A 10722-nucleotide genomic window follows, 5' to 3' on the forward strand; every position below is an offset into this window, starting at 1 on the left:
TACAACGGTGACCTATTCTGGCCGTGACAGTACACTGGCTTATCCTCGCTAGGCTCAGCAAGCCTAAAGGTCTTAGGGATATCATAGAGTTCGTAGTATCTCTCGAGCTCCAGTATCCAGACCTTCGATCAGATTGGCCGGAAAGAGCGATCTTCTTCTTATTGCGGTCAGCTGTGGAGGTCTGAGCAGCCATTGGAGAATATTTGTTGCAAGGAAATTTGGGAAAGTTATGAGAGAAGCACTAAAAATTTAGAGCGAGAGTTTGTGAAGAAAACCCCTCTTTGCTTGCAGTGGGATATTTATACTACCCAAGAGGGACATTTGGAATAATCTGGACGGCTAGTTTGTTTCAAAATGAACGGACGAGATGCACCTCAATATCCCAAACGGTTCAAAGGAAACTCGAAGCGCCGCCCTCTTTATTTCACGTCTCTTCGCTCGAAAATTGAAGCGATGCTATAACTCTGGCTTCAGACAACGTCATCATGTCGTTTCAAACAGTGACGTTTCACCTGCCCAATAAAGGTTTTTGGAAACTCACCAAATGACGTCTAATTGATGAGCAATCAACAAGACTTAGTCAACTCTCAATAGCTGACAATGGACTTAAGAGAGAACTCTCAGGCACTCTCCCCAAGGAGTTCAAACACTAATTAGCAAAGGTCATCAACTCAATTGGCTCCAAATCAAGACAAAAAACAAAAACAACAGAAACAACTGCACAACTTCGAGACGTATCTTTTCAACGAAGGATGAGTCTTCTCAAGTCAGCAGTTAAGTTCAAGTTTATGTTAGAGATAATTCATCCAGAAGATATAAATTGAGATTGCACAGCATAAGAAAAGCAATTCAGGCTAAAAAAATCTCTTTATTTATTTATAAGGAATATTTACAAGGTACATGTATACGAATATACAACACAAAAGCGAGAAACAGGAAAGTTCTAGGAGACTAAGAGAGGTCCATTCCCGCTCCTGGAGTCACAGGCAAGGAACCGTTAAGAGTAGCCGACGAAGGAGTCGAGCAGTTTCCTCATTCGTCCAACTCCCCCTCTTCCTCACCAAGATCGAATCCCCTTACAAGTGCTTTCATTTCCACCAACTCATCCAGACATTTGGCTACAATGGTAGTATAGTGGAAGCAACCGGGCGGGTTCCTCATCTCGACTGAAAGCTGCGCCGATAGGTAGTCATACTCGGCCTTGCAGGTTATCGCCACTTTAGTTTTTCTAGTTAGGCCCTGGCGATATCCCTCTATAATCTGCCAGCGGTAAGGCTCGGACTCGAGGTGGCATTGTGGCTTTGGGCCACTGCCATCTACTCATGTAAGAAAGGGACCTCCCCTTGAAGCTTAACAAGCTCTGCATGCTCTTCGTCCATTTGACGCTTCGCATGCATCGCCGCCTGATTCTCGGCCTCGACCTGCACCATAGCGGTGTCCCTCTCCTTGAGAGCCTCATCCAGTCTCCTGACCCTCCTGTTGCTCTTGTCCAGCTCCCGCCTAAGCCTGTCGACCTCGGAAGTTGGGGTTGGCGCCTCCGCACTCCTATTCCGAATCAACCCCTCTGCCGGCCCTCAGGGAAGCAACCTCCCCTAAAAGCTTGAGATATGAAGTTCGGACCTGCTTCATCCGGCCATATATCTCCTGCCCGACCAAAACGCCTCGAACCAAGTAACTGTGAAGGCTTAGGTGCAAGGTTTTAAATGTCGGATATCAGGTTCATGTCGGACGACTAAAATCCATATTGGATAGCGAAAATCAGGGATATATCGGGAGACACGGACTAAATATCGAATTGTTATATCGGTTGGTGCGCATATGTATAATATCATATCCTAAATGTAATCTAAGCATTCCTAAATTCAATATCAACATACTTTATATATTTTAGAGGCGGCGCCGGCGATGGGTGGAAGAAGGCAGTGCCGGCGACAGGACGTCACAGGGACGCAGTGTCGGGGCTCTTCTTCTTCGTCTGCTTGGGGTCCTTTAGATGAGTCACCGATCACCCTCTTCCCTTTATCCCGATGACGGGATACCCAGCCGCTTTCGGATTCGGTTGGGATTCGGATTTCGGGCCACAATAAGAGATGGACGACGGGGGTCCGAGATGGAGGTGGGGGAAGGGCATCGTCGTTCACGAAAGAAGTGATCAGTTTTTAAGTCCGTTGTAGCTTTAATTTTTCTTTTTTCTTTCTATCGGGTTCATAAAAAATCCTTAAACATGAGAACGGGTCAAACGGATTTGGGTTTTTATCACTAAACCCAAACCCGATAATAAAAAACAGATCTAAAAAAAGGCTCATATCAGCTGATTTTTCAAGGCTGAAAAATCGGCCGATATGATCTCGATATTTTCGATTTGGCCCTGAAAACCGACATACGAGGTAAAAATGCCAATGTCGTGTCATTCAAACTCTCAAACCGACATGTCGACCGACATTTAAAACCTTGCTTAGTTGGAGACCGACATTGGGAACCCCTTACAAAAACTCCTCATCCCGAGGAAGCCAAAACTATTCGACTGCCCTCGACTGAGTCAGACGAGAACCAAGGACTGTCCCCCTGACATCGAGATAGTGAGCAGGCTGATAGCAGTGCTCTGGATCAGGCTCTTGTCCATATCAAGGGCCGACCCCCGAAGTCCTGATGAGGTACTGCTTCATCCTCTCCCACTCTTCCTCCCCAATTTAAGCAACACGGTGAGGAAAGGGGTACTCCACTCTCGTGGGAGGCGCCGCTTCCTCCTCAACCGGCTCTTTGCCCCGGCGGGTCGACTCACTACGGCGGATGGATGGCCCGCCCTCTTCAGTAGGAGCTCTAGCTTCGGCTCTCTTCCTAAGGAGCCTCGACTGGCTTTTCCGGAGCTAACTTGTCCAGATGGATGATGTCGGTCTCGACCATCTCGGCCGCCGCCCGAGGTTCTTGTTCCTCATCCCTCCGGGGCCTCCTCCGTCTTCTATGGACGAGGGTGATAGAAGGTTCATTGGCTGTCTCGGGCTCCATTGGGCGAAAATCACGGTGGAGACGCTTCTCGGGCCTATCAGATGACCCTTTCTATAGGTCAGCCAAAGGAGCAGTTAGCATAATCGCCGCTACCATTGTCCCTAAGATAAGGACTGAAGCCCTCTCCTGGTCCTTGGCAGAATGAGGCACGACAAACACATTGGCAACTCGTAAGACCAAGTTGTCAAGCAGATGCTCTATTCGACGAGAGCCAGCATACGCCTTGATCTGATCAAGCGCATCTCTCTCGGCGTCAAGCAAGTCACCCTTCATGAGCGTCTCCCTCTTTATCTCGAGCCAGTTCGAGCAGCCCAACTCTAAGTCGTCCCCTACGACCTAGACAAACTTTTCCTTTTAATCCTTGTTGGAGTCAGGAAGGCCGATGATGAGTTTATACTTTCCCACTATTTGAAAGTGGAAATGGGGTTCAGTCTGGTTCACCTTCACAGTCACCAAACGGCCCAAGACTCTCAATGATAGCTTTATCGCCAGCCAATGGCAGATTACGATGAACCCCACCAAGGTGGTGATGTCATTCGACTTCATCTGAGCCAGAGATACCCATAGCATCGTAAAAACTTGCTGGAGGAAGGGGTGCAGGGGCAGTCTCAGATCAAACTCCAAATACTTCAAGTAGAGCGGAGTCTAATCTGGCCCATGATCATAAACGATGATCATAAACGACCTCTGACCTCATCGGGGCCATCAGCTTGTACTCATGAGGGATATCAAATCTCCCGTGGAGCGTCCTCTTTTGTGCTTGGGTCACCTTTGAATGGAACTCCGCCAGAAGAGCACGTCGGTCTACAAGATCTGATGCCATCGAAGAATGGAAAATGATCGTCGAAAAGAGATGAGCAGGAAAAGTTTCGAGTTCTCAGAAGGAAATTTCAAAAGACTAATCGTCATCTCTCTGGCTCTAGTTCTATATATAGGCAGATGAATCCACAACTACCGGAATCTGAACCGCCGGATCAAGTTTCGGCCAACGACCAAGATTAATTCTCAGAATCCGAAGCGACATTTCGAGGATCGAGGCGTAACCCATTGACCTCGAATAGCCCGCAATTAGTCACGAAAAGCGGAGCTGTGACAATAAAAAGAATGTGTAGTGACGTCAGCCACGAAAAACTGACATGACTTTTTAGTTTTTTCATTTAATGGACACTCATGTCCATTCAAATCTTCTCTCATTTCACTCGGACTCAGCCCAAGCCGACTCCAAGCGAAAGGGGCCAACTGTTATGGTGTTTTCAGTCGTCAAAGTACGACTCTTTGCTAACGGACATATGTCTCCTCTACATGCACTGCTCAAATCAGATTGATCAAAGCATCCAAGGATCCCGACGTAGCTGACCCGTCGAGTCGACATCTCCTTAGATCGACTCAAATGGCAGTACTTGTCAGTCCTTTTGTCGAAGATGACTCGCAACGAGCCCACTCGACCAGCTACTCGACGATCGTGAGGTCAACTCGAAAGGTGTTACTTCTCGGCTAAGCTAAAGGACGATTTCAGCCTCGAGTCTTTTCCGGTGACAGCACGTCGGCAACATATTTAATGCTTGGCAGGCTTATCATACTTCTAGTCCCGATAGTCTTCATGACTCATCAGGCCACGTCAATACTGTCATGCCTCTAATCACTTCTCATTTAATGCTGAAGTGATCTCTCCTCCACTCGCCGACTGGCACGTGTAAAGTAGGTACTGACGCAGCCGTCAGCCCATACGTATTTACCACCTTCCTGTGCTCAGCCGAAGTGATAATTCTACCCTTTCATCACCACTACAAATAGAGTTACTATTCTCAACATGGGAGGGGATTCTTTTTCCTAGAATCTAGACTTTAGGACATCTAATCTTTGATCTTTTGCTAATAAGCAATATATGCATATTACACTGTATTACACATAATAACATAGTTCTTTATTTTCTCCACTCAAGTTTACCAGCTGACTTAATCGTCGGATGTACAACAGAGGAATCAAGCCCCGTCCTCTCACAAGTTGTTATTTGTGCAGGCTGAAAGCTACTAAACTCAAGATCAGATATTTGGAGAAGTGAACGGTCCCTAATCAATCTCACCCCGATATATTGACTGTTTGGTTACCCATCATCAACAGAATGTATAGATGAGAATAAGCCACCTCAGCGAGGACCAAAAATGATCATTGTCTCTAAGGTTATCCATTTTCATTATATTCTTATATGATATAATATATATATATAGAGAGAGAGATGAGAGAGAATTTATTTTGTGTTATGCTTGGTACCAAGCATACTTATTTTACTTGATGTGAATGTTGCTGATTATGAGCCCTTTGGAATGGCAGAGCGTGAGGTGATGAGTGGGTAGGAAGATTTTGTAAAAAAAACCTCATCTCATTCTCTCTCTCAAGCATACTCAATCAAAACCATCCATATCATGCACGATCATGCAAAGTAAAATGCTGTATGCGGTTAGCGAGAGTCGTAATGTTGACTAATCACACACTGTGGTTTACTATATACTATTATATATATATATATATATATATATATTGATATTATATAATTTATATTATATTATATATATATATATATATTATTATTGAATTGTGTTTTTGTTAAGGTAGTTCAGTCTCATTTTAGCAAAAGTTAAACGCCTTTTAAGAAGTATTAAATTTTTTAGTGAGTACACATCAAAAGATTTTTTTGACAAACTCAGGGTAGGCCTCACCACACTTGTTTGTTTAAAATTGAGTTCACCACCTTTACCCATTATTTAATATTATTTTTATTTTATCGATTTTTATTTGTTGAGATGACTGAGTGATGAGGTATGTTGACTTTTCGGGTTTCGTTCTTCTATGATCTGTACTTACCATCTTTTTTCTCTCTTTTTTTTCTTTTGTTTTTTTATTTTTTTTTGTTCTTTGTTTGCTTCTTTTGGTTCAATTAGATATCATTCAAAGTGTACTGGTCAATTTTTCTCACACACATTTTTTTTATATATATATACTATATATAATATATATAGATATATATATAATATATAGATATATATTATATACTATATATATATTGATTTGTTGGTTAATAGGTTTGTCAGCTCATTAGCAAAATAAGCTCCTAAGAGATAAATAGTGAGAGGTTACCACATTCAAAAGATGTGACAACTAGGGTAGGCCTCACCACACTTGTTTTGTAAAATGAGTCACCACCTCATACCCATTATATATATAGTAACGATATGGTGAGATGAAACCTTATCGTGAGACGGACTAATCGGGTCGTCAAATTCATGATTTGTACCATACATCTTGTTCAAAATATCATCAAATGTACATGGTCAAATTTTCACATAGTTTGAGCTCTTCTAGAGTATGAATCAAACCAGTTTAATATGTTCAGTTTTCACACAGCTTAATGGTCGTCCATTTTGCACATAGCTAAAATAATAATTGGAGATTTCAACATGATATAATTTTTTTCTTATTAAAGCATTGTGCTGATGAGTGTATTACCACGATGGGTGTAGTATCGATTCTGGATAACCTATTGGCGCCAATCTCATGATATGGATCTTTCATCCACAATGTCATTTTATCATATATATATATATATTATATATATTATATATATATATATATATATTATATATATATATATATATTATATATATATATATATATATCGAATTAAATGCGGTCCTTGTCATTAGGCAGGAGATTTCCTCATTGACGCTCTAAAATCATTATTGAGCCGACATTGTGCGATGATCCGTTCCGTTGAACTTTTGATCTACATATTCTAAAACCCAACACCATCAAGTGTGGGTGAATCGTCGTCGTTTACCTCCATCGAGCCATGTTAAAAGTTCTATTCATTCAAAACCGTTAAAATTGATACGAGTGGATGGAAGGTCAAACGACGAGGCGTTTCACCCCAAACTTGGCTGTGTTGTGCGGTTTAGAATATGCTAGATTCAAAGTTCAACGGAGCTGACTTATCCACAATATCGCTCAATCATGTGATTTAGCAGGCGTCATAGGAGGAAATCCCTCTCCTACTGACAAGGACACCCATAATCTCTCTCTCTCTCTCCTCTCTCTCTTCTATATATATATCATATATATATATATATATATATTATACATGAGAAAAATGAATATGTTTGGTATCAAGCACAAGCTTGGTGTTTGGTAGTAAAGCGGCACATTCTCATCCATTCCTCCTAATTATTCAATCCATATGAATGTGGTTTCCCTATATGTGAGTGGATGAGAATGAATCATCTCACTACCAAGGACCCACCTCACCTCTAAGGACCAAGTTTGATTCTTGGGACCAAGGTTATCTATTTTTCTTATATATATATATATGAGAAATTTGGAACGTTGGACGCTTCTAGGCGTCGAACTTGGCGCCCAGCGCTTAGTCGCCTAGGCGGGCGCCTAAGCGGTTTCTGGGCTTTTTTATTTTTTATTTTTTTAATTATGATACTTGAAGATAAATATATATATATACTCAATTAAAGATGCATAAATACTAAAATACCAACACTATTAACTTAATTGCTTGGTTTACCATTTACAATAACTCTTTGTATGTTTATACTTCTCAACTCAAATTATAAGTTCATCTTAACTCAAATTACAATATGTATTAAATTTATATAAATTTTTAAAAAAAGATAGCAATTTTAGTTCCACAATAAATCATGCATACTTAGATACTAAATAGCCAAAATAATAATTAACAAGGCTAGAGCCTAAGATTTTTTTTTTAATTACAATAATTGATAGTGAATGTCAATGTTACAGAAAACTTAGATGCCGGACTGGTGTCTAGGCGAATTTCTTTTTTCATTTAAGTGGTGGTCGATGAGGTTTTGTTGAAGGTCGGAGGAGGTAGTGGAGGTGTTCATATTTGGAGGTTAATGGAGTTTAGAGGACGTGTAGGCTACAACACATAAAATCATAACCAAGACCTACAGGGTGCAATCCACGTAAGCGGACAATGCTCCTCTAAATGCTCGTAAAATCTAGGCGGACAGCCTAAATACCGCCTAGGCGCTAGGCGCTAGTTAGGCGGCCTAGGTACCGCCTAGGCCTAGGCGAACGCCTAAGCGGACTAGGCGGAGGTTTTTTAAAACAGTGCTTGGTAGTGAGATGATTCATTCCCATCCACTTCAAATGGGGGGACCATATTCACATGAGTTGGAGAGTGGATGAGAATGATGCACCTCATTACCAAGCACAAAAACTTGTGCTAGGTATAGAAGCAAAAAAACTTCTTTACCTAGTCATAAACAGTTGCTCATCCAGCATATAGAATGAATGGGAAATATGTAATACCTCTGCAACAGAGAGCATGGCATACTCATTTAGACAAATCTCTAGCTCCGGCATTAGTATAGTACAGACTAGGTGTTCTTTTGGGTGGGTTTTTCTTTTACCTGCCTGTTTCTGGGACTGGGGTGGGGCGAAGAGGAGAAGAAGTTCCTTGTTATTAGTCCTTGGTATCTACTGAAATTTTGTTCCTAACTGAAGGTTATCTTCCTCTCCTCTTCGTGGTGGTTTGGTGGTGATTTGTTTGTGTTGCTATTAGTGTTTGTTGGGTGTATGGACGAGTGGGTTTTTTTCCGGCTGGAAACAGGAGAAGAGTGCATGTGCATACCCATTAATCCATCCATCTGATGCTAGCATCTATTGAAGTTTTTTAGTGAACTTATTAAATTAGGAAGGCAGATATATTTTCAGAAAATGATGCCTTCGGCACACATTTCCAAAGAGAACATAAATCATGGGCATTTAATGTGCCGGTTTGTCTTAGATCTGGCTTCCACTTGTTGATTAGACACCGCAAAAGAATGTTTAGAGGCAGTTTATGTATTTCTAAGATTGCACATGGATCCTATGAACCAAAAGTTATTAACTGACCTATGCTCTATGAGAATGTTGATATCCTTTTACACCATATTTTATTCTATTTTATTAACAGATTTGTGCCTGTTAATATTTTTGATGTAATATCGGCCAATGCTTCACAGAGTGAATGTTACTGTTGGGTTGAATGAGGAGAGGATGATGATGACTGGGATGCACACAGTTGCTGACATATTCTGTGTTGGTTGTGGGTCAATTGTGGGATGGAAATATGTGAGTTGATTAAGTATGTGATCAACATTGTTACTTCCAACTAATGTTATTGGCGTAATCTTTTTATTACACAGGAGGCTGCACATGAAAAGAGCCAGAAATATAAAGAAGGAAAATTTATTCTTGAAAGGTTCTTTCTAATATATTTCTACTAGTTCTCTTCAACCTTTACTTGTTATTCTGTTGTTATTTGAATAAAACAAGCATCAAAATTATGTATGAATATAACATGATGCTTTACTCAGGCGAGCTTTACCCTTGAACAGGTTCAAAGTTACAGGTCCTGATGGAAGCAATTACTTGCTAAGCCATGAAGTTCATGTTGGGGGAAGTGACACTGATGATGTTTAATTTGTCTGGACAAAGTTGTCCCAGGAATAATTGTATATTCTTTCCCGTCAATGCTCTTGTCTCGTCTGATATAGATTCAGAACATTCATTCTCTTTAACACATGGTAATCAACTGCAGCATAGTATATCAATAAATTAGACACTGTTTGCTCGCATGCTGCCTGAGTTGTTTTAGCTAGTACGCCCTCAAGCTGATACAAGTAGGCATGGTCTCAACTCTGTGATCCATAGTTACTTGATAGAGTGATGGTGGAGTAATTGTTTTTCAGAGTCAATTTGGAGACCTGAATATGAAAGTTCATGTGCCAGCATATTGTCGGACCCGTCTGCTTGTTGCAAAGTGCGTGTTTGATCAGCTGTCATGTACACCGGATAGCTTTTGCTAGATATACGTCTGGTGGCCCTCGTTTTAATCCAAAACATGCTCGACTAAAACAACTTTAAAAAAATCCCCCGAAAGCATCAAACAACCTTCAGGTTCCAATCTAACCTTGGGTTTCTAATTTAAATCTTCGGGTTCCATTCTAACCTTGGGTTTTTTTCGTTCAAAGATTATTATCTTCTGTAACGCGTTGCTCTATAAAGCAAATGTTGTTCCTCTCTGCAGTCTCATTATGGACAAATGCAAGCTTTTTGGACAGAATTACGCTCCATGCTTCTTGGATGTGATTCCACATATGAAGACTGGCTAGCCTGGTATGAGTGTCATGAGGTGCATCAACTGTTTCAGTCCCTTCCTGAATATTTAACTATGGTTAATCAAGTACTTCATCAGCCTCAATTTCTGACTTTAGCCTCAGCTATCGGAGCTCTCACTGCTTATGAGACCCGGCAGCAGATAACACGACTCAATTTGTCAACAGACACTCCTACCTCTTCACTCGAGACTGCTTTGTTTGTACCTGTCACTGTTTCTGTTATGAATCATACTTCTTAACAGGCTCCCTCTCCACAGGCTGGATCTAAGATCTCTTGCAAATATTGTAAGAAGGAAGGACGTCGCATTGAGACATGCTTCAAGCTTCATCCTGAGTTACGTTCCTTAAGTACTGGTCATGGTCGATGACCCCCTCGGTCTCAACTTTCTCGTACACCAGAATTGCTGGTGAATGTTATACCTTCTATCACTTTAGACTCTATTATTCAAGCTATTGAAGGTCTTCGCCGTCAACTTGATGCTTTTCACATATCACCTCTACATCCGCTGCACAACTCTCTGATATG

The 10722-nt window shown here is 41.3% G+C and overlaps 1 protein-coding gene across 1 annotated transcript in view; it reads left to right on the top strand.

Annotated features, from left to right (window-relative positions):
* LOC109850583 (protein yippee-like) overlaps positions 1 to 9653 on the top strand; it is a 21982-nt gene extending 12329 nt beyond the window's left edge. Inside the window, exons 3-5 of the mRNA XM_020420619.1 lie at positions 9039 to 9147; positions 9222 to 9277; positions 9414 to 9653. Of these exons, the coding sequence (XP_020276208.1) occupies positions 9039 to 9147; positions 9222 to 9277; positions 9414 to 9498 (250 nt within the window). The 3' untranslated portion in view covers positions 9499 to 9653. The remainder of the gene's footprint in view (positions 1 to 9038; positions 9148 to 9221; positions 9278 to 9413) is intronic.

This window comes from Asparagus officinalis, chromosome 7, assembly GCF_001876935.1.
Source record: "Asparagus officinalis chromosome 7, Aspof.V1, whole genome shotgun sequence".
Lineage (NCBI taxonomy): Eukaryota > Viridiplantae > Streptophyta > Magnoliopsida > Asparagales > Asparagaceae > Asparagus > Asparagus officinalis.